Source organism: Lissotriton vulgaris, chromosome 8 (genome assembly GCF_964263255.1).
Source record: "Lissotriton vulgaris chromosome 8, aLisVul1.2, whole genome shotgun sequence".
NCBI classification, from domain to species: Eukaryota; Metazoa; Chordata; class Amphibia; order Caudata; family Salamandridae; genus Lissotriton; species Lissotriton vulgaris.
This window is the reverse complement of record NC_141696.1, coordinates 373010296-373034584: the sequence shown is the minus strand read 5'-3', so window position 1 is coordinate 373034584 and position 24289 is coordinate 373010296. Positions and strand designations below refer to the sequence as shown.

Here is a 24289-nt window from a genome sequence, read left to right as displayed (position 1 = left end):
TTTACAATTTTCACCACTAAGAAATACATTTTTGTCACTGTCACTATAGCAAGAATGAGTGTATGGTAATTTCCATTCAGATTTTACATATCCTTTACCCAATTGTTCATATTGGCCAGCAGGTATGTACTCAAGGCACTTTTTAAATCGGAAAGTTGTTATCGGAATTGTGATAATTCCGTGTATTATCCATTCAATGACAGGACTCTCTGACATTGTCAATGGTAATCTCTCGAGTTTTTCGATGCTCAGGATTGTATAGTCTGCTCCTTTCTGTGCCAAACTGATCTGTTTATCAGTAAGGTTAAAACTGGAAAATTATGACGTTGTGTTGATTAAACGCCAAGGCACAGAGCCTGAACGAAGATTTTGCTTTTCTGTAAGAAGGCCCAAATTCCTTCTTCACCGCGATCTTTTCTCTGACTAGATCCCCAATCTTTGGAATCCAGACAGGCCTTGCTGGGGCTGTTGCGGGTGGTGCCTCGTCAGTGGTACTTGGCTGTTGCTTTAACTTTATGTTGCTTAATGATTTTCTTGTTTCATTCAGTTCCTGTAAAAAAGCCAAACGATCTTTGATGTCAAAGTGCGTTGTTTCTTCTTGTACCACTGACATCTGACTATCGAGGTCCTGAACCCGCATTCTAATTCCGAACAATAGTTCGTATGGGCTGAAACCTTTTAGAGAATTTCTTGGCATGTTGTTAAGACTAGTCTGGACACTTATTAAATGTTTGACCCACCCAGCGCCTGAACCTAGTACCTTCGCTGTTATAGATTGCTTTATGTCACGGTTTTTTCTTTCTACCACACTATTCCCTTCGGGGTGCGACGGACAAGAATACCGCAACCCAATTCCCATGCTGGCCATGGCCTCCTTATAGGCTCGAGAGCTGAAAGCAGGACCCTGGTCAGAATGGAACGTGGTAATTGCGTATGTGCCGATAAAGACTCGCAAATCTTTTATAACCGTTCTAGCGTCAGCCGAGCGCTGGGGGCCTCATTTTTTTAAGTGCTTTTCGTCTTAACTGTTAATAGGACGCAGGATGGGGTGTAGGCAGCGTTACGCTCTTTCTGACTGGTAGCCGGTAGCAAGGTTCGCTACTGCGATCCCTATTACAGTTTTCACAGTTGTTTGCATATATTTGGTGTTCTACACTCATTCCCGGCCACCAGAATACTGATTGTAATTCGGTCAGTGATTCCTTGATCTCTCTGTGCCTTAGACCCAAACCCATGTGTGCGTCTGCTATTAAAAATATTCTCCTGTTCGTGTTTGGAATTACTCTGTCCCCCACTCCAGGGATTCGAGCAAAAGGAACGGAGTTTGCATCGATTATGTATGCATAATTGAGTGGATAGTTTAAGGGTAGTGCTGCACAGTCGCCTTTTACGGTCGTTTTTACTGCCAGCATGGTTTCCCCGTCTATGTATTTATCTGTACGCTTTTTTGTGGCTACGGAAGCCGGTTTAGTTGCTTCCGCTTTGGCTGTATTAGCCAATGAATTCCCTGCAACGTGAACGCCATCACGTCGAAGACTCTGTGCGTGAATCACGTGAGTCTTTTGTAGTTCTTTACTTAAAAGAGCTACCTCGTTCCAGAGCAATTTATGCTTTATTGTGGCACCTGTGTCATCTTTGTAGTCGTTTTCGATCCAACTCTGCAGTTTATTGTTGTAAGAGTTGACGCAAAAATGAGAATCGCACACTATAAGTGTCGGGAATTCACGTTCTGCATTTTCTAGCGCCATCTTTAAAGATCTGATTTCAGTTCTCTGAACCGAACAGTTTCTTACAGATTCAGTTTTTGTTACTTTCGGTCTGAATTTACCGCACAGCCAACGACCTTTAATGATCGCACATGCTGCATCGTAGGATTTTCTCTCTACGTTGAAATGCTGTACAAAGCTATCTGTATAGATTATACAGGCGTATTGTGGGAGAGGCAGAATTTCGATTGGCAGAGGATATTCTTCTTCATATTCTAAATCATTCAGTTCTTCAAATTGCGGGGCGAAATAGTATTTCACGTCTTCCGCTCCTAGAGAATCTATGCACTGTATCCATTTCGGATCCAGTGACACTGTAGGCAGGTTTACTGGGCTGAATAGCTCCTCGAAGGCGGATTCCGCTGTAAGGATATTAATCCGTTTGCCGTGTGCTAGTTCTCGTTCATTTGCAAATGCGATTTGCACTGCTTTCACAGTTCTTTATGTGGGACTGAATGCTTTTTCTGCTTGTGTGTACAAGTGAGATTTAATTGAGATAGGTACCTTTTCTCCCTCATTAGAGGTTAGGTACGTGAATCCGCATCTTCCTGGGATGACTCGGATTACAAGATCGATCGTGTTGTCACGTGTATCTAATTTTGTTTTTGCTAACATGTCTGTTTGCAGTGATCTCAAAATTTCTGTGTGTTTTTGAGTCCAATTGATTTGTTTAAAATCAGGTTTAATTAGTTCGTAGAGAGGTTTAACCCTCTCTGCGTAATTTAGTATGTAAGTTCTTCCGAAATTCAGAAAACCTAGTATGGATTGTAAATTCTTCAGCGTTTTTGGAGCTTGGAGTACAGCGCACTTCTCTAAGAAGTTGTCCGCTAGGCTTTTCCCTTCACTTGATAATTCGTACCCTAAAAATAGTACTGTCAGATGGGCAATTCGGGACTTTTTAAAGTTGAATTTGTAACCCTCTGCTGCGAACCCAAGTATAATGGTGTTCACTCTTTTCAAGTGAGTATCCAAGTCGTCGTCTGTGAGATAAATATCATCTACGTAAGATAATGCTTCATCATCATAGATTTGTAGTAACTCTGTTACCCTAGCTGAGAATAGTCCTGGGCTGTTCTTGAACCCCTGTGGGAGTCGACAGAATTTTTTCTGTGACCCAAATGCAGAGAAAGCGGTCAAATATCTGCTTTCTGGTGCAATGTTTTGACAAAAGAAACCATTAGAAATGTCTAATGTCGTTTTATATTTTTTCCTAACTATGTTATTCATTAGGGCTGCACTATGCGAGTTTTGTACTGCAAAGGTTTTGCAACATGTATTAAGGTGTCTGTAGTCCAAAACTAGACGATATAAATTGTCTGGCTTGGAGACAGGAAACAAAGGATTGTTCATTTGAGAGGTGCATGTTTCAATCACCCCCTGGTATTCAAGTTGATCTAAGATCTCCCTGACTTGTTTTTTAGCTTCTTGCTTTATGGGATACTGCCGTTGGGCGGTTGGTTCACTTTTTAGTTGGATTTTGTGAGGAGTTGAGTCCTCATCCCATCCTACATGATTTTTATACAATGCAGGTGCCTGGGCCACTGCCCATTTCCTTGCATATGTGTATTTTTTGTGAATCGGAATGTGATTCGAGAAGGCAGGCATAATCACTTCTTCGCCACGAGGGCACTCCCTGACAAACTCCGGGGGCCAATCTTTTTCAGCTAACAGAATATCATAGCCTTTTGAGAGCTTATCTCAAAATAGACCCTTAATTTTCCTAGTCTTATCACCCTCTATACGCAATGTTATTTCGTATATTTTATGGGGCTCGCTAAGTCTGGCGTCGGCAGTTTCAACTTGAATGTATTCATTCGTGTCCACTGTCTCCAGATGACTCATCAAGATCTTGCGCGCTATACTGATTTCTGCTGCACTGTCCAACATTGTTAATGCCCACTCCCCGTTTTTCAACTGTGTCCTCAGTATTCTCGGCATGGTTGATTACTCTAATACTGGCAACCTTCTTTTTCTGAAATTGAGATTTCTTATTTTGAGCAGGTTCCTTGTCTTTGGACTTGGTGTGCTCTCCTGGGTCTGACCGTCCTCTTCTTTCCGAATTCTGTGGAAAAGATCGAGAGGGACGTGTATCAATACTTTGATATCTATCAGGTTTTTTCAGATTATCCCTATTTCTAAGGTTATATCTTTTCTCAGAGGGCTCCCTCTGGGGAGACTGGCGTTCTCGAGTCGGAGTTCTTTCCCTCCGCCGAGGAGACCTTCCTCTGGACTGGAAAACTTTTTCCTTGGGAGTGGATTGTTTATTTCCATCCCAGCTCTTTTTGGGAGTGTTTAAATTATTTTTAATAAATAATTTTTCAGGATTTTCGAGCAGTTGGGGCTTAACTGGTTTTCCACCCAAGCTGTCTCTACCTAATTCTTCATAGCATTTTTCTATGATTTTTGCAAGCTCAACAGGATCTTTTATATCTGTTTCCTTCAACTTCTGGCGAATCGCCACAGATGCTGCTTCTCCTTTAATGTTGGCTAATAATATAGCCGTGACCTGCTTGAAGTGTTTCAGTAATTTCATACCTAGATTTAAAGCGGGTTCTGGACCGAATTCATTTTGAATCTGTTTTAGCACTTCTGGTATTACCGCCATAGACGGAACACCGTGTGTTTTTGTGTAAATGGAAGCAAAAACTGTACCCCAAGTGTCACAGTCCTCCACATGTGGTGCGATTCCCATAGGAAGGCAGATGGTCAAGATTCTGTGTTTCTCAATAGGGGTAGTATCAGGAAATACTGCCTCTATTTGAGTGATTTTCTGTGCTAACCAGAAAGGAATTTGTTCCCATTTTACGGGTGTTTTACCAAGACATGACTGTATGTTCTGTGGTGTAATTTTATTTGTGTTCCCCTGATGAGGGGTCAGCTGTGGTGTATTAACAGCTGGTTGGACTGTTGCAGTCCGCATTACATATTGGACTAATTGCCTATGTATTTTTATTAATGTGTTTAGCTGTACTAACAGCTCTTCTCTAGACATTTTTACAATGTCAGGATGTGGTGTGTAGCTGGCTAGAACCGGCCACGTGGCTCCTGGTCTACCTAGTGGACCGAGCCTGGTAATGTGATCAGTATGTTTTAGGGCGCCATTAAACCAGAGCAGGTGCTCTTGAAATTTAAGAGGAATTTCAATCTCCTCGAAAGGAGCGTACTCTTCCGGTGGATCCTCTACTTTATAGTAGTGGAACTCTTGTGTTTGCCGCTGGAAATTTTATCCATGAATAGAATACCTCTGTCTGCCGATATTCGTGAGCCTCTATCACGAAGACTACTGTACCACCCTGTGGTGTCAGTCCGTTCTCTATAAGTTTTAAAGTTATAGATCTTCTTAAGTGGACCGGGATGATAATAGCATCCGGGTCTGTGTATTCGGGACCTTGCTGAGTCGCATCTGCTGCGGTCCCATTGGTTCCGTTTTCTACTGACATTGTATAAATGCAGCTTTTGCAGAGTAGGTCTCCAAGGAGACAAAGATTAGGTGCACAATATTTTGGAACACTGTATCCTTCAACGTTGAATAAACCAGAGCTTTACATAGGAATCTCTTCCTACTAAGGTCGGGCGGATTTTAACCTTTCACCCACTCCAGACGTCTATTGGAGTATTTACGGGAGAAAGGGGTGTGAAATATGCACGACTGAGTTACTCTAAAAGTCTTGCGTTAGTTTATCGCCTTACCAAACGTTAGGGCGCCATGTAGTGTAGTTCCTAGTTTCCCACTAGGCCCTGCGCATTGGAATAACATAAACAGTAGTATCAACGTGGAACTGCGGATATTCCAGGCCTCCACTGACTATGCTAAACTTAATTGGGTTGTGTTACCAACTAGCTCAGAGGTCACTGGAAACTTTCTTCTCTGCATAGGAAGTGATCAGCTTCCTTGGCACAGACAAGAAGGGATTCAGCTTTCCAACAACCGTGCAACATGACAACTTTGCTCCTCAGATCCAGAGTCAATCTCTAGGGTCGTGTGAAACAATAGACATGTATTTCACTCAGTCAGTCTAGTGCAGTTTACTTTCACGAGATGTAGAGAATAGAGAGACGGGCGTTTGTCAATAAAGGGTTAACATTTATTGAACAGTCTTTCTTCTCGTACAAGAGAAATGTATTGCCACAATTGCAATAATTGTTATTATAAAAAGTACGTACAGTAAGATAAGTATTGCGAAATAGAACTTGTAAAAGCATTGATATGGTTTCTTAGCCATACAATGGTTTAAAAGTAATAAAACATATATACAGTCATATATACATTAGGCTAACATACTCAACTGGTGCTTCTAACTAAGCCTACCCCAGTGTGCCTGACCTAAGCCTAACACGTGAAAGGGGAGTAAGTAAGTAGCTTTAAGTTAAGTTGGTTTTGCCAAGGTTTGTTTCAAGAATTCTCGTCTAAGGGTTTAGTCAACACCATACCTCTGAATAGAATGATGGAGGATTGGTATCTCCTTCAGGGGTCTCTCTCGATATCCCAGTCACCTGCGAGGGTAAACCGGAAACGCCGTGGCTGGATTTCTCTGCACGAGAAAGGCAGCGGGTCTCTTCAGCGCGTCGAGGAAGGAGGGGGGACAGCGTCCGCGGGCAGCTGGAATCTGCTGGATGTCTTCGCAGAGGACGGCTGTTCAGCTCCTTAAGCGTACTGCACCATAGTTCGCGCTTTGGCAGCGATAATGGTATCAGCAGCTTCACCACCACAGGGACAGCAGGCTGCAGCGACAGAGTGCTAGATTTACCAACACGGGGTCTTGCAGGCAGCTGGCATCAGCAACAGTAGCTCGCATTGCTTAAGGCAACGTTGGTAATATTTATACCTGACAGGTGCCGGGTTTGACGCAAGTTTGCTGGACATAAGACGTCAATTAAAGATGTCACTAGGAAGTGATAGTTATCAGTTGCTCATTAGAGTTCCATTACTAATCAAAACACAGCAAGCGGGGATTTCCAGGTTTGCTGAGTTTTTATCTTGTTGAAGAACTCGGAGTGTTATCTAGGAATATCAGATAGTGACTACTGCTCTGTCATTGCACTAATTGGTCGCAAAGGAAGTGGCAGAGAGAACTATGCTGGAATGTGGCTCTGTTCGTGTGAGGCCAGAGATGACTTTTCAGAAAATCGCACTTGAACGGTTATGCCAATATAGGGAATAAATGGATTTATAGCCGAATAGGGGCATAAGGTTACAGTATCGATCAGGAACCTAGATAAACACGCAACACTGTAAAAAACCTCTGTCACAATAACTGCTGTGCTGCTACAAGGACTGTCACTCTGCTGGACTGCTGCTCTAGAAGACCTACTTCTTGGTTGTGCTGCCCTGCTACCAGCTGCTACCTGACCCTGCTGAGAAAGAACTGAACTCTGCCTTGAACACGGAGGGGCAGATTTACAAGCCCCTTGCGCCTCATTTACGCCGCCGTTGCGTCACTTTTGTGATGCAGCGGCGGCGCACATCCTGCGCCATGGTGCGGGGTACTTACAACGTGACGCATCTGGGAGATGCGTCACGTTGTAAAGCCCTGCGCCACATGTAGGCGTTCCTGTGCAGGGTTGGGCGTTCCTGCGCAGGGTTGGGCGTTCCGGCGCAGGAACGCCTCCTAAATGTGGCTGAGTGAAATCTACAAGATTTCACTCAGTCACTTTTAGGCTCATGCTGCGTCAAAACCCTGCGCCTGCCTGAAGCAGGCGTAAGGATTGACGCAGCATTAACTAGATAGGGCCCCCAGAGCACTGCTGGAGCTGCGTCGCACTTGCGACGCAACTCCAGCAATGCGCCACTTTTACGTCACAGATGCATCACGCATCTGTGCCTTTTTTGCCCCATGGTGCGCCGCATTGTAAATGCGATTCACAAAAGGGGGTGGTGATGAACAGAGTGTCTGAATTGAGAAGACCACTCTTACCCAGTCCAAAGATCAGGGCTTGATCCATCACCGTTATTTATCTCACTGCCCATCCCAGCTCAGAACCTGGCTATATGCAAATCAGTCTGTCCCTGGCCCAGTGCATCATGGGAACAGGGCAGACTAAACTACCAAGCCAATTCTTCACCAGAAAGGAGACAAGCTACCGGGGACCGGTTTCTGGCATTTCAGCCGTCTTCGGCCCGGCTTGCTTGAATCCTGATGGAGTAGTGAGAAAGGGACTCATGTCTGAGTATACCCTGCCACACCTATAGTGGCCAAAATCGATTCACAAAAGGGGGTGGTGATGAACAGAGTGTCTGAATTGAGCAGACCATTGTAAATGCGGCGCATCCATAATTGCGGAGCTGTGGCGCACAATAACTGGCGCATCCCTGCTGATATGCGGGGATGCGCCAGTTATTGTAAATATGCCCCCGAGTGATCTCCAAGGGTTTGTTGGCTTGCCTCCTGTAGCTTGAGACTAAGGGATATCAAAGTCCCATCACTTAGTCCTGTACCTGGTCCATTGGAAGTGGACCTTCTTTGAAGTAACCCCCACTTCGAAGGCACGACTGGGTGTAGGTACTGGGACTCTGACCATACCAATTCAGACACTTCTGGACCTGTAAAGGACCTCTGTCAAAATAACTGCTGTGCTGCTACAAGAACTGTCCTTCTGCTGGACTGCTGCTCTGGAAGACCTGCTTTTCTGCTGTGCTGTGCTGTGCTGCCCTGCTGCTAGCTGCTACCTGACCCTGCTGAGAGAGAGCTGAACTCTGCCTTGAACCCCGCGTGATCTCCAAGAGTTTGGTGGCTTACCTCCTGTTGCTTGAGACTCAGGGATATCAAAGTCTCATCACCTAGTCCTGTTCCTGGTCCATTTGAAGTGGACCCAAGTGCTTGCTCCAGTGAAATCGACGCATCTCCAGTCTGCGTATAGCAGAATCGGTGCATCGTCCCTTTTACTGGAGCAAAATAAGCGCATCACAGTCGGAACCAGCATATCAGCCAAAAGAACTGACGCATCCGAAGCAACACATCGCCACAGCTGCAGTGTAGGAAGATCGGCGCATCCCCTCGTGGAGGAACCTGTCACATTGTCTTCGGAACCAATGCCTCTCAGCTCAGCGCATTGTCTTCAGAACGGACACATTGCTGCCATTGCATGAAGAAAATCAACACATCACCATGGCTGCGGAATCTACACTGAAATAAAAAACACATGGCAGTTACACCTTGCATCCAGCTGTGGCCGGTGCAGGTAAGAGTGGTGGCAAGAGGGGGAGGGGAATCAACAGATGACGACGAGAGAGAATACAATTTAAAAAAAGAAAAGCACCTTGCGCTTGCCGCAGCGCCGACTCGGCAGTGCAGGGAGCGCAAGGGAAGTGGTTTTCTTTTTTTTAACTTTTATTATCCGTTGTCATCGTCTGTCAACTCTCCCCCACCCCGCCCACCCCACCGCTCTTGCCTCCATCAGCCGCAGCTGCTTGCATCTCGCTGTTGCGACCAGCATCAAGTTATTGTGTTCAGTGGGCCAGCATGGATCCTGTATCTGGCCCGCACTCCATTACGGTCAGCCGGAATTCTTGACTTTGCCCAGGTCCATCGCTGTCTCAATGTCTGCTTCTTTGTAGTTCATGCTTGTGTCTTCCTAACCAGTCTCCCTCCACGATTAACTACTTCACTGTTTGTTTGCCTCCCCTACTAGACCCCTCCCCACCCTCTGTAAGTTAGTGTTCTGAAGCAGTCATAGCTTTGGTACCAGAATATTGAGGTTTAAATCTCAACATGAAAAAATATTGTGACCAGAATATTGACTACCAGAATATGGCAGGGGTAAGTGAATATAGATTTAATCTACATACTTTGGCAATATGCTTATCATATGAATAGTACCTCTGTACTTTTCAATACATTTTTTGTGGTGATATTTAGTACTCAGAAGTTCAAAGTACTAGTCATTTATAAACTGTGCAAAAAATATACCAAATATATATATTTTTTAAATTAGGCAAAACACTGCTAAAATACCTACACAGTGGGCAAGCATTAGTGTGCTTTGTGACTTCTACTGAGATCTGGGTATAGTCTATTAGTCAATGGATCAACAACTGGACTAAAACATTAAAGGATTTTGGAGTCATGAAGCCTATGATTTGCAAAACCACATGTTGCAACCACAAAACCCTACTTTGTAGTGTATACATTGAGAATACTTGCAATTTGGAAGAAGGAGACTGGATGAGAAAGGTGACCCCCCTTACGTGTCTCAATGATATCTATCTAGGCTTTGTGACCACAATATACTATATCATACCGACTCCTCATAGGTGATGCTATTACATTCACAAAGTTGGAATTGTCCAGGAGAGATAGCCTTGCACTTTGTGAATGTAAGCTTGGGCTATGGGTGAATCATTCAGGCATCCAGTGGCCGTTTGTTGGAATGAATATGCTTCAAGTTAATTTTGTTAGTAGTGAGGTAGGATTTGCTTCTTTACAGCAAAAATTATTCATTTTGAAACACCATCTGATGTTACTGAGCTTCCTAAAATTCAGTTTGCAAGTATTCTCCAGGATGGGGTCTGAACTTAGGGGAACAATACTTGCGTTTGCCCAACACAGTAGTGGACTGGAACCACCCGACCATAAGTCGGCATTTCCAACCACACAACATCTATTTTACAATGGCAGCTTGTGCAGCAGGCGGAAAAGGCTCCCAGCACAAGCTGTCTTTGTAAAATGGTTGTTTTTAAACATCCCTGCACGGTGTGGTAGGCCCCGCATGGTGGAAGGATGTTTAGAGGGGCACCATAGTGCCCTCCAGGCCTCATAGCAGAGGCTGCAGAGGGATTGGGGCCTTGCTAGGGGCCTGCAAAGTCACTTTCCAACAGCCTTTCCTTGTCAGAAATGTCGGCATAGAAAGGCAGTTGGAATGTGACATCGTTCGTAATCTTGACGGCAGGGCTGAGGCTGGCTCTGCCATCATTATGGATTATGTGTGTTTCCGACGTCCAAAGCACGGTCCCCCACCCAATGCCTCGGCCTGCTACATCGTAATATGGCTTGCGGACTGCAATGGCAGATGTCGGGCGGACCGCATCCGACGGTCAGTCGGCTGCGGTCAACCTGACATCATAATCGGGCCCTTAGTAATCCAAAGTAAAGGCACTAGGATGTACACCATGACTGTTTGTGTGCCAAGCCACGAGGGTGACAGAAACAACCTGAATACCATCTGTGCACACAGGGTCCCTAACCGAGAGTCCTGCAGAACCAATCACTGTGATGAAAGTCTTCAATGTTCCTCAATAACATTTTACAGAAACTATCAACCCTGTGCCAGTCAGTGATTTTACAAAACCATATGCATAAAACATGTCAAATATTTAACATTTTTGCTTGAAAAATAAACTTTCTTCCAAAAATTTTGCAATCGAGAATTCATTGAAACTGTTTTGCAATTTCTTTGAAAACATTTGAAGACTTACCGGACTATCCCTTTAGTCAGTAGGAATGTACGTTTACAAAGTGGAGTTATTTTGTATATCTCTACCCTTGCATGGATAAGGACAGGGAAAAGGAGGAGCATAGAAACAAATCTGCTCACTTAACTTGGTTACAAGTACCTCCTTTGGTGTAAATGCTAAAGTCAAAGACAAAAATCCTTACTGAACAACATGATGTGACTGTGTGCCTCACTTCTTCTTTTCAGTAAATCAATTGACTATATATTCATTGCAGCTCAGACTATCAGGAGTGGTGTGGCTCACTGGTTAGAGGTGGCAGACCCGGAAGCAGAGGTCGGCCCGGGACCAGGGTTCGATTCCCGACGCGCAGGGTCTTGGGCCATGGTCAGCGGACTCGATAATTCTCGCCTCGGTGCCTACTCCAACCATGGGTCCCACTCAGCAACTCTGGGCAATAGCTTGCTTAATCTCTACCAACGGCCCCATCAGCGCCGGGGATGCTTGTCTTCACCTGGAGATGCCCAGGAGGGACCATCTCACAGGGAAAGCCAGGATGGGTTCCCCAGCGGTATACAGCGCCGGGACGCCCCTTTGCTGGGGCAGCTGTGCGCTTTACAAGTATACAACATTTAACATTTAATTTAACATCATCATACCTACATGCGCATACCTTTGATTTAAGGTTGCTACATTATGGTTGCCGCAGATATTATTTCAAAGAGATGTAGGGTCAAAATTCTTATGTTTGACTAACTAAATGTCAATTTCCTACCAACTGATGACAAAGGATTAGTCACTTGGATATCTTGGGATGTTACAAACATGCTTGAAGGTGGGAGGGGCATTGTTATATCTATGAAAAAGGAAATTCAAATTTGAGACCCAGCAAGACCTAATAACAGTTGCGCCTTTGCAGGGTTGATGAATTTACCATCAATAAAGTGGTGCTCAGTTCACCAACTAGCGAAAGAAAAATATGAAGTGTGGTATGAAGTATTTAATAGAGAATAATGCATTTTATTAGCAATATCATTATTATATGGATAAGATTAGAAAGAATATGGGTGATGATCCCCAGAGTAACATGGTTTTACATATGTTTAACAGATGGGGCCTCAACTTCCTACATAGAACACTTTAGATGCTAAAAATTCACATAATATGTAGTCATCATAATTAAGGAGATACAGCACCAAATGCATTTGGGGCCTCTTCTGCTATAGTTGGGCATTCATAAGTTTAAATAAAGTCAACATTGTCCATTAGCAGGCGACAAATTGCATACCGTTACAGCCATCTAGGCTGGAAAGTCAACTGATGGGTGTGTCTTAATCTGGAAATCAATTACATCATTATGAGCTCTATCGTCTTCCTTTCATGGAAGGTTGCTTGAATCCATGCAGAGATGTCCCGCGTAGAAGAAAATACATTAATGTGGATATTAGGCAAATATGATTCTCTATTTAGTGTGTATGTGTGCACACATATTTTGTTTTGCACTGCACAGAGCTTAAGAATGATGTACACCCATAGCAAGTATGGCAAAATTTGATGATACATTGAGATACAACTATCTGTACCGGCTTTAAAGGAAACAGCCGCTTCCAAAGTCTTCTTTTTGCCATCATTTTCCTTTTTCTGTAAATAGTGAGAATTTGCAATATAATTTCATCGTAAGCAAATAATACCTTCCTTAAACAACTGCTAGTAGTTTATCTGATGGGCATGTTATAAGGGTCAAAACATGGAAGTAGAATCAGAATAACGGCAAGATGCGGTCCCTGTAAATGTGACAGGAGCTTTGGGGGCAGATTTATGTTGGACTTGCGCCACGTTTGCGTCATGCAACGGCGGCGTAAACGTGGCGCATCCCTGCGACCCATTTACAACGTGACGCATCTAGGCAGATGCATCATGTTGTAAAGCCCTGCGCCACATGTGGGCGTTTCGGCGCAGGGTGGGCGTTCTGGGGCAGATGCGCCTCACAAAAGTGGCTGAGTGAAATATACAAGATTTCACTCAGTCACTTTTTGGCCAATGCTGTGTCAAAACTAGGCATGGGCGGAAAATCCGTTCCGCTCGCGGATTTTGCGGATTTTTGGGAAATCCGCAATCCGCGAGATTCGCAAATCTCCCGCAAAATCCGCGAGCAGCGGATTTTGCTCGCACTGCTCGCACTGTTCGCGTGAGTTCGCGCCCCGCGAATAAGTGCAAAATTGCAGAAATACGATCTTAGCAAAACTGAAAGTAACTACTTACCAGGTTCAAAAGTTCAGGCTCATCATTAGTAGCCATTTCCTGTAGTGCTTCCTGAGGGGCCCCTCCAGAGTTCAGTTGCCAGTTGAAACTATTATGTGACCCTGCTCTGAACCTCAGAATAGTTACACATATGCCACAAAGGTCCTGAATTACAGCTAAGGGAGACAAGCAGGAGCCAGGCTGGAAGTTAAAATCCATTAATCAGCCCCTAATTCATTATTGTCAGTTGGGGCAGGGCAGGTGTTGTAACTAATTTTGCAACAATGAAAGCACTTAGCAAGTGCAAAAGATCACTAATCAGGGCGCACTAAGGAAGCAGGTGCCAGCTAAAAAAATATTCTGTGACACATTAATCAGCCCCAAATTAATTCAGGTCACTTGAGGCAGGGAAGGTGTGCTTTGCTTTGCCGAAAATAATGTACACTGGACAACCAGAGGGTGTGGTGATGAAACAGAGGGTGGCATGGGTGGGCCAGAGGGTGGCATGAGTAGTCAGAGAGTGGCAGTGGTGACAGAGAGTGGCAGTGATGAAGAAGAGTGTCCCAAACAGGCTGGACACGTAGAAACAACAAGTTCGCAAAACTTGCGACCCGACAGGTAAGTTCGCAAATTGCGAAATTGTAAAAACCCTCGCGAACTGGCAGAAACACGGGCGAACACAAAAAAAAAATTCGCGGGAATTCGCGGATTTTGCGGATTGCGAATCCGCAAATCTGCAAAATTCGCGAACGCGAGATCCGCAAAATTCGCTCATGCTTAGTCAAAACCCTGCGCCTGCTTGAAGCAGGCGTAAGGCTTGACGCAGCATTGGACAGATAGGGCACCCCCGAGCCCTGCTGGAGCTGCGTCGCGCTTGCGACGCAACTCCAGCAATGCGCCACCTTTACGGCACAGATGCGTCACGCAGCTGTGCCGTTTTTGCCCCATGGTGCGGCGCACAATAACTGGCGCATCACTGGGGATGCGTCAGTTATTGTAAATCTGCCCCTTGGTATTTTGCAGAAAAGTTAGATAAAATTTCTCCAAGAAACCCTAAAGGGGCCACCTAGAGTGCAGAAAAAAACAGTACTCTTTACTCAGTAGTGCATCACCAATAATCACCAAAAATAGGCATTCTAAAACATTGCTTTGTTTGATGATGCCTGCTTTGGTCTTGAGATGCACTGTGACATCGTTCACCTCTAAGTGGACGAATTGCCTGAAACCGAATTGTACTCTCCACTGGGGCCTTTCATTGAGGAGAGTGCCTAGTAAACAGTACCTCTTTGAAGACCGCTTTGTTATGGGCGCTCCTTAAGGTTACTTTCACCGTCCTGTCAGTTCCACCAACAGTACTGAAAATTGAGATGAAATTCTTAGTATCTCAGCTACGCCCAAATGCACCCTTCATGGTCTGTGCAACAGATAGCACAGCCCTCTTGTGACTCAGGAGGATGTGTTGATGGTAGAGGCCTTGGCATCATCACGGGCAACAATTTTCTTCTTGCTCTTCATCTGCAACAGCTGCTGCCAAGATGCTCTGATTCCCTCTTTTTTGGTCCTGCAAGACGAATAAGGTGCAGAATCTGATTTTCCTAACCAACTGGAATACTCTTACTTCAGATCACTGGTCATCTGAAAATTGTCCAACAAGGTTACACCCTCCCCTTCACATCCACTCCACCTCATATTCCACCTGTTTCTGTTTAACCTTCATCATAGCTTGCTTCCATTCTTGTGCATGACATCCAGTAATTACTGGCCAAAAGGGCCATAGTGAAGGTCCTGGAGGCAGAGAGGGCAATGGGGTGTGACTTCCACCATTTTTTGGTGCCCAAAAAAGACTGTTGTCGGAGGCCAATTCTACATCTTTGTCTCTTGAACAACTTCCTGCACAAGTTGTTCAGGATCAAGATGTTTGCTTTGCCCCAGGTCCTTGGTGCCCTGGACCCAGGGGCCTGGATCATTTTGTTGAACTTGTGGGATGGGCATTTTCCTTTTCTCACCCTGCAGTTCTTTTGTTCTTTCTTTGGTTCATGGTGGGTCGGATCAGAGCATTACCAGTTTGCCACTTTACCCTCATATCCACCCTGGGAGTGTTTATAAAGGTGAGGGTGGTGATCAAGCTACCTTTTCACAGGTTGGGGATTCATGTATTCACATACCTCAACAACTAGCTGCTGATGGCAGGGTCGCCACGGTTGGTCGCAAACCATATGCAGATGACGTGTGTTTCATCTCTGGATTCTCCTGTGGAGATCGCAAATAATCTCTATTAGCATCAGCTGAAACCATCTTGTTTGTGGCATCCATTTTGTCAGCTATGTAATTCTTCCATCCTCTGCTGCTCGTCTTTTTCCCTGCCTGTGCTGTCTATTTTAGTTAACTTCCTGACTCAGCTAAAAGCAATATGCATGCTAAACAGTTTGTAGCTGCTAGAACACCTAGTCTGACTCAACTGTCAATCTCTTAGTGCTGCCATAAGCACTCCTACTCCCCCTCCCACTTTGCTGACTAAGTGATTCCCACATTTGCCCATGTTTGTCAGTAGTTATTCCTGTACCTTCTATTTGTAACTACATGCTTAGCAGTGCAGAAAAACTAGTATAAAAGGCCCATGGTCTGTGTATTCAAGTCACTACCTCCTGGAACACTCGAGGGTGTTGTATGGATGTGGTCTCACTCATGAGTGAATAAACTTGTTATTTTGAATTTCAGCTCCAGTGTCAATCTCTATTTTGTTGGTCTGAAGGACCCGTGGACAAAGATAAGGGTGACCCCTGCACCGGTGTGCCCCTAAAAAGGCACATTTCCACACTCCATCAACAAGCTAAATCCTTAGTTCAACCTACACAAAGGGTCCATTCTGGACATAGCAGGATTCAAGACCCCACAGAGAGTCCAGGATATTCAAGATATTATCCAGACTCATTTCTGGGGTTGTGCACAGATTTTTTTGAGGATTTGTGTTCTTTTGGTTTCATGCATCCTGCTAATCCCAAGTGCCTGTTGGTGCATGCACATTCAGTGTGCAGTAAGTGCAGCATCAGGGTTGGCATCAGGGTTCCACTTTGGACAAGATCTACAAAAGGAATCAGTCCAGTACCTTCTGTGTTGGCTGTTAGACCGCCAACATGACAGGCGGCTGGCCATTCTCCCTACACCATCCAAAGCTCACTGTAGTGATGAATGCATAATGTCTTAAGTTAGGGCAATCATCTAGGAGAGGTTGAGATCAGAGAGATCTGGTTCGCAGAGTGGAGTAAAAACTCCATATTAATGTTTGAAATCTTTGCCCCATCTGAAGGCCATGTGTTATGATCTACTGTTGCCTTCCCCCTTGCCTATGTATCTCTTCTCTACTGCTCAGCCAGAATGAGTGTTTGGTGTGCTTGGAGATGTCTGGAATGTTGGATGATTGATGATGTCGTGGAATGATGGGTGCCTGGTGAGGTTGTGAGTGTCAGTTGGAGTGTGCAGGCTGAGCAGGACATAGGCTGCTCCTGGTGGGGCATCGCCTGGACTTTACATCTTCCAGTAACTTATTTAAAGCTGTCATCTTATCAATAAATCTACAATATACTTATATTGCAAAATGTTTTCCTTTATTATGAGGCTGGTTTTGGAGAGTTCTCTCTTGAGTATGTACTAGACTGTGCGTTATGGGTACACACGTGGGAAGTTTACCTCTCGTGTAACTTCTTCTATTGGTTTTGCTGATACCCTGTATGTGGTTGTTGCCCCTTGGAGGTGTTTGGACTGTGCATTTTGGCTGTGCACGTTGGGTTTAGAGATACCCAAAATATGTTTGACTTGGATTTAAAGAAACCCATAATATGTTTGCCTTGGGTTTAAGCAGACCCATAATATGTTGCTTTGGGTTAAGGGATACCTTGGATTTACTTTGGATTTGAAAATTCCCATATAAGTTTTTAGAGTGTTTTGGGGATTGTATTTACGCTGTATTGGAATGGGTGGAGTCTTATTCCTCTTCTTTGAGGTAAAGCTGTTCTGCCATTGGTATCTGCAGTTGAGGGTTGTAGATCCCTGTTCTGCCACTGTTTTGTGCCTTAGTTTGTGGCGTAATGGGTACTCTGTGAGGTGTGTTGGTATTGTACCCGCAGTTTGGGGTGTGAGTTATGGTGGATAGTATCTTCTGTTTTTACGTTTTTGGAAATGTATTTATTTAACTTGCATTCTTGTTGTTTATGATCATTATTAAGTGGAGATGTGTGTAGTAATTTTACTTACTTTATGCATCCTCATTTGTATGTTTCACAACTTTCATGCATTTGATTGTATTGATCATTATAGAAGAGGGGTGATGTATTATTTTGTTATTAATGCATCCTTCTTTGCTGAAACGTGTGTTTTATAACCTACACACATTTTGAATGTTTTCCATCATTATAAGGGGGGAGATGTGTTGTAATGTACCTTTTACTCAATGCACTCTCCCTACAGAAGTTCTCCCCCTTGCTGCTCAGCCTATGATGAGGTCAGATAGAATGTTGATTGTGTTTGGATTGGAAGAAAGAATTGGTTGGTGTGGATGGGCTGAGCAGTGAGGAGCCTGCTCCTGGTGGGGCACTTTAAAGGATCTTACTTATTACATATTATACATGTAACCAAGAAGTGATCTTGTGAATAAAGCTGGGATCCTGTTCTACATCACTTGGCTTACGGATCTTTCTTCTTTGTAACACCATCCTTAAATCCATCAAGAGAAAACCAGTTCAAGTCTTAACTGACAAGATAACTAACATAACCATTGAGTTGTACTGCAAGAAGCAGAGTGGTGTGGGCTCTTAGATTCTATGCCAAGAGTTAGTGTGTCTCTGGAAATGGCTGGGCCTTCAAGAGAGCTCTCTGACTGTGAACCATTCAGTGGGATCGTTGAATAACAAGGTGGGTGAACGTCAGCAGATGCCAGCTGGCGAGTTACAAATGGCATCTTCATTTGAAGGTGGTGGAAGGCATCTTCCCCCAGTGGGGAATGCCTTGGTTTGATATTTAAGTCACCGTTGAGACATTGCTGCTATTATTGTGCACCATAGTTTCTATCAAGGGGTTCCTAAGGAGATGTGTTCTGCCTACAGTGGGATACTGGTCGTCTGTACAATTTTCCATCCCTGTCACATTGAGCGTGGCTCAATGGTTAAAGCGGCAGACCCTGATGCAGAGGTCTGGCCCGGGACCAGGGTTCAATTCCCGACGCGGCAGGATCTTGGGTCAAAATGTCCACGGGCTCGATAATTCTCGCCTCGGTGCCTACTCTAACCATGGGTTCCACTCTGCAACTCTGGGCAATAGCTTGCTTAATCTCCACAACAGCCCCTTCAGCGCCGGGGATGCCTGGCTTCACCTTGGAGATGCCCAGGAGGGACCATCTCACAGGGAAAGCCAGGACGGGTTCCCCAGCGGTATACAGCGCCAGGACACTCCGAGATGGAGTCACAGTGCGCTTTACAAGTATACACATTTACATTTTTATTTTACTCCTGCCCCAAGTTCTCAAAAAAACCTGGACAGACCAGAATCAGGTCACCCTGATTGCTCAGGACAGAGCAGGAGAGTTTGATACTCAGTGAGCATTTGTCTTTTATCTGTCTCCTTTTTCTGGAGGAATTCCAGTCTCACATCAACCCAAACCTATGTCCATGAATTTTGCAGTTTCAGTTTACCTGCTGAAAGTAAACACATGGATTACCATGGTCCTAGACCTAAACACAGGAATCAGTCTATGGCTAATCTTTCACCCATATAATAGAAAGATGGATTCTGCGTCAATGCTGCCCGGTGGAAAAATGTTTAAAAAATATACCTCCACTATTGGAAGATTAAAAAACTCAGATTTACCTCACCCCAGAAACATAAACCTGTCTCACCGTTCATCTACCCTGGACAAAACTCCTGCCTCAACCAGATTCCTACAACCAACACTAAGGGGCCTATTTACTAGGAGCTTGCGCCACCACTGTGTCATTTTATTTGACGTAGCAGCAGCACTGTCATTGCTCCATATTTTCAAGGTGATGCATTTAGACTGATGCATTACTTTTCGTCGGCCAGCGTCGTTTTGTACCTTCGTCAGAATCGCCTCAGTCATGTTAGTTTTAATAAATACAAGGTAGGCGTTCCCCCCTTTGTGACTTTTTCCCAAAGTGACATTTCTTCGGGAGGCGGGCTGCGCTTGTGATGTATCAAAATTCCTGCGCCTCTAAAACCCAGGAGCAGGAATTACGTATTGGCTGTTTCGGAGGAATTTGACCACTTAAAGTGACTTGAAACAGTTTAATCTGCAATCAAGTCACATCCCCTCAACAGGTAAGTAACACAGTAAATCACACATTACACACCATTAATGACTTATGTCACACAAAGGTAGGCATAGTGGTACACATAGTACACTATGCCCACATGTATGTATGACATCCAGGACTAATGTAATAGAGTGCAAGGTGAGTTTTTCACCTTTTGACACTCTATTATATTGGTCCCCATACAGTAGGCTACTTGTGTCAATCAAAACTGACTCATCAACTCTGTTTTTTGACGCATTGCTGTAGTTGAGTCAGTTTTATGGCCAACTACAGCTGTGCCCCACTTTTGAGCTGGATGCCTTGCGGTATCCTTCACACAGATATGTCAGAATTTCTGAGGCATCCTTAGGACCTTGTGCCATGGAGCCCTATTTTGTAAATAAGGCGCATCCACCGCATCATAAGGATTTTTCATGCAGGCGCAGAAATGTTTGACGCATCGCTGCATTTGCGCATCGTTGCGTTATTTCTGGTAAATATGCCCCTAGGACTCATTCAGTCCTGGGCAAACTTGGGCTTATTTTACCATGAAAGCTAAAAATCTCTTCCATTTGAGAACAACGTTCCTGGCCATATCATATTCACAAATGCTTGATGTAAAGTAGACTTTGGGTTTTGTGCTTAATTTATGCTGGTGCTCATCAGTTGGATCCGTAACTCACTTTTCATCATCAGATCGTGGTCCAGCAAGAGAGATTAAGGCCAAAAAGAGATAAAGAAGGAGGAAGAGAATAATAGGAAAACAGTATCGAGGAGAGAAGGCAGGGTGGAAAGGAACCTTCAAGACTGAGATAAAGAGAAACAAGTGTAGGGTGGAAAAGAAAGTGGCCTGAATTTACAAGAATAGACAGCCTTGGTATTCAGCAACCCTGGCGGGTTCTTAAGACAAACGTTTGGACCCCTTCACCAATATATATATTTTTTTTAACAATTTAGGGACTGTATAGAAAACTTCTTATATCCCACTTTACCTTCCCATTGTCCTTCTTTGTCTGTCTGTCATTGTCTCTAACTCAATTTTCTCTCTTGACCTTTGCCCTCTCCTGAAAAGAACGCCCAAGCAGGCTCTGACAGGATATGGACCCACTTAAATGTGCCTGACGCAGATGCTGACACCGTGAGTTTTCTTACTTTCTTCTCTTTGGCTTCCTATGCTTTCTTCTTTTGTATGTTTCACCTTTCAATGTATTGTTACTGTTTTTAGTGGTCTACAGCAGAGAAGACTAATTAAAAGCATGAAAAAATTCAGTTGCAAGAAAGTAATTCAAAGCTGCATCAGTCTATCATTTTTGCCCACTCTGCCACTCTAGGTAGTGGTCAGTCTCACCAACTAGTGCTAACTAGGTTGAAACTGCCCTAGGGTTGCTTGTGCTCCCATCTGGAGGGAGATGGCCTATATGACTGGACTGCTCCCATCGGAACTGAACCACAGCTAATTTGCATATTGCTGGTCTTGTTCTAGAGTGCAACAGTGGCACAAAAACTATGACACTGATATGCAACTCCAAATATTTACCAGAGGCTGGGTCGAATTAAAGCATTCCACCATCACCTTTTTTGCTTTTTTCAATAGATGCCCTAAGTGCAACATGCATTTCTAAACATGGGGCCAGTGCTAACAGTGCCATAGAAATCACTCTTCAACTCATTGGTGAGACCTAAATAGGCCTAAACTGGTCTGGGGTTGGGAGTTGGGGTCTGAGTACCCATCTAGATTGGAACTTGCATGGCATTTTGAGTTTAACTGCTCCTATTGAACCAGGACCATGGTTGGTTTGCACATGGGTGGTCTCTGTCTAGAGTTCGTATATCGCCAAAAAAATATCAGACGGGGACAAGGCCCTGAGTAATTACCAGTGGCTAAGATTAATTCAAGCATTCCATCAATCACTTTTTCTTTTCCCTTAAACTCTAAAATATTACTCATAGGTTGAGATTTGATTTGATATAGTAATCAGGTGAGTGTTGTCCATAGTAAGAGGAAGGTGGGACAAGACATTGCAACATGCTGTCAGAACATTAACATTATTTTCCATTTATATAATAATGTTTTCATGATGATATAGTGAGGTGTATCAGTATTCCTTGTTTTCTTCTTCTGTTACGTGTGATTTAATGGCACAATTGAAGTATTGGGGGAGGTAAGGCTCTAATTTAGAAAGGATGGGCTTTTAAAATTAGGGTTCACTGTACCTCAAAAGCACTAAATATTAGTCATACAAAGAGACAGGCGAGGTCGAGAGGAAAGGCCCTCAAGGTCGAGAGGAAAGGCCTTCGTAGTATTTTTAAACACAGACTTGGGATTTGTGTTTAAAGCCAACTAATTTGGGGCCATATTATCAAGAAAGGGCGATACATTATCACCGCTTTTATCGGCAGGAAACTGCCGCTAAAACTGCGATAATGGGCTTGATAATAGGCCCTTGTGAATTCCCATAGAAGCCCAGGTTCTGGTGTTAACCTGGGCTTCTATGGGAATTCACAAGTGCATATTATCAAGCCCATTATCGCTGCTTTATCTGCAGTTTCCTGCACTAAAAGCGGCGATAATGTATCGCCCTTTCTTGATAATATGGCCCTTGGTGTCTGTAGAGGGAGATAGGTGTGTGTATGCGGAGAACGCAAATGATACAGGTTACCAACACAAGAGGCAAGAAGGCATCTTTGAAGAGTTATACTAGTACATTGTTGCATCCAGCGTTCTTCTCACCAGTGTGAATTACAGATTTGGCAGTGTGAAAGGAGAGGTTTCAGGAAGCAAATATGAATGATCTCAGCTTTATGCTGAAGTTTAACAGCAATTTAGATTTCTTGCTGACGGGGATGGGATAATGGGGTAGTGGAAAGGTAACAAGAAGGAAGTGACTTTTTAGGGTTACCTTAGCTTGGAAGTAGATGCCCAGGGTCTCGGAAATGACATACAGTGTAGGGTTTCTCTGTAATTCGGCTTTACTGTGTGTGGTGTGAATGAGTGGCAGCAGATACTTATTTGTGTGTCATCTATGTGTAAAGCCAAAGGAGCAGATTGGGTTTTCCAGGCAAGTTTTGTTGAGGGGTAAGAGGAAGGGGCCTGAGACAGATCCTTATGAGCCAACAATTATACCTGAGTTAGTAGAAGACCGGAAAGAGAATCAATAGAAATGTAATTGTCATTAGAGAGATTAAACAAATTATTCAAGAACTGCACTTGCTACACCCACAGAAGTGAGGGAGGCGAGAAGGATTCGGTGCCCAGCAGAATTGAATGCTGCAGAATAGTCAAAGAGGTTGAAAATAGGGACAAGTAATTTTAGTGAGCAGGAACAATATTATTAGAACTATATGTGAGAGCTGCCTCTGTTGAGTGGAGCTAAAGGAAACCAGGTCTTAATGGATGTTTAAGATTGTGAGTGCATGAGGTTTTAAAGATTAGTCTTTCAAGAATGTATGAGATGCAGCAGTGGTGAAAATGTGGGTGGTAATTATTAGGAGGAGAGTAGTTAGCAGAGGATTTTTTTAACACAGGTAAGGTGTATGGTTCGTTAGTTGAAGTTTGGAATTGCTTAAAGACCACAAAGTAAGTTAATGGGAGTGCAATGTCAGGTATGTGTAGGAAACAGGGTTTCTGTTGCAGTAGTCCCCACACTTTTTGCCTGGTGTTTGATGGAACTTTGGCTGAAGTTATCTGGGTTCCTGCTAACCAGATCACCAGTGTTCAGTCCCAAAACAAGTTCACTGATCAATTGATCCCCAATTGACCAGGCCTTTAGCACCTCTGTAAGTCCCTAGTAAGTGGTACCCCTGGTACCTTGGGAATAGGCACCAAAGAGGGTCCCTAAGAGCTGCAGCATATATTGTGCCACTTTAAGGGACCCAGCACCAAATTCATGCAGCCTGCCACTGTGGGCTGTGTTACAAGGTGCTTTAAAAAGTGATTCATGACTTGGCCCACACCCTGTGTACCATGGCCCCTAACACTGCATGTTCTATTTGTAAGTCACCCCTACAGTATGCCTTACATCCCTAAGGCAAGGTTCATTATATTACACATGGAGCCATATTTGCATGTGCAGATATTCCCCTGAGCTGGCCAGTTAAATTACTGACAGTACAAGTGAACAGGGCAGCCATCCTAAGGTATGTACTAGGCACTGGTCAAAACAAGTCTCCCAGGTACATAATGGCTTCACTGAAACCAATGGTGTTTGATATCAAGCACCTAGTATTAATAAACCCACACTGATTACAGTGATGGATTTATTAACACATGCACCCAGAGGGTACCATGGAGGTACCCCCTGAAAACCTGCCAACCTCTATTGTATTAGCTGACTGGTCCTGTCCAGCCTTCCACCACAGACGTGTGTCTGACCCCCTGGAGGTAAGAGCCCATGCTCTCTGAGGTCAGAAACAAAGCCTGCAATGGCAGAAAATGTTGTCACCTCCTCCCAGCAGGATGATTAGGAATCTGCATATCAAGTCAGGAGGCTTCAAAGGCCTCCACCACCTGTGATATGCATCCCTGGCTTCCCCCACAGACAGGGTAAAGGCCACTCTATGTCCAGGGCCCATTTGGCTCCAGGACAGGCAGG

The 24289-nt window shown here is 44.2% G+C and overlaps 1 protein-coding gene across 3 annotated transcripts in view; it reads left to right on the top strand.

The window, feature by feature from the left end:
• The window catches only part of SYTL5 (synaptotagmin like 5), a 1215112-nt gene that overhangs the window by 1089877 nt on the left and 100946 nt on the right, over positions 1–24289 (top strand). For 2 of the 3 annotated variants that reach the window (XM_086934158.1, XM_086934156.1), the window contains one exon: positions 20770–20835. The exons of the other annotated variant lie outside the window; for it this stretch is intronic. In XM_086934158.1, the coding sequence (XP_086790284.1) occupies positions 20770–20835 (66 nt within the window). The remainder of the gene's footprint in view (positions 1–20769; positions 20836–24289) is intronic. 3 annotated transcript variants of the gene reach the window in all.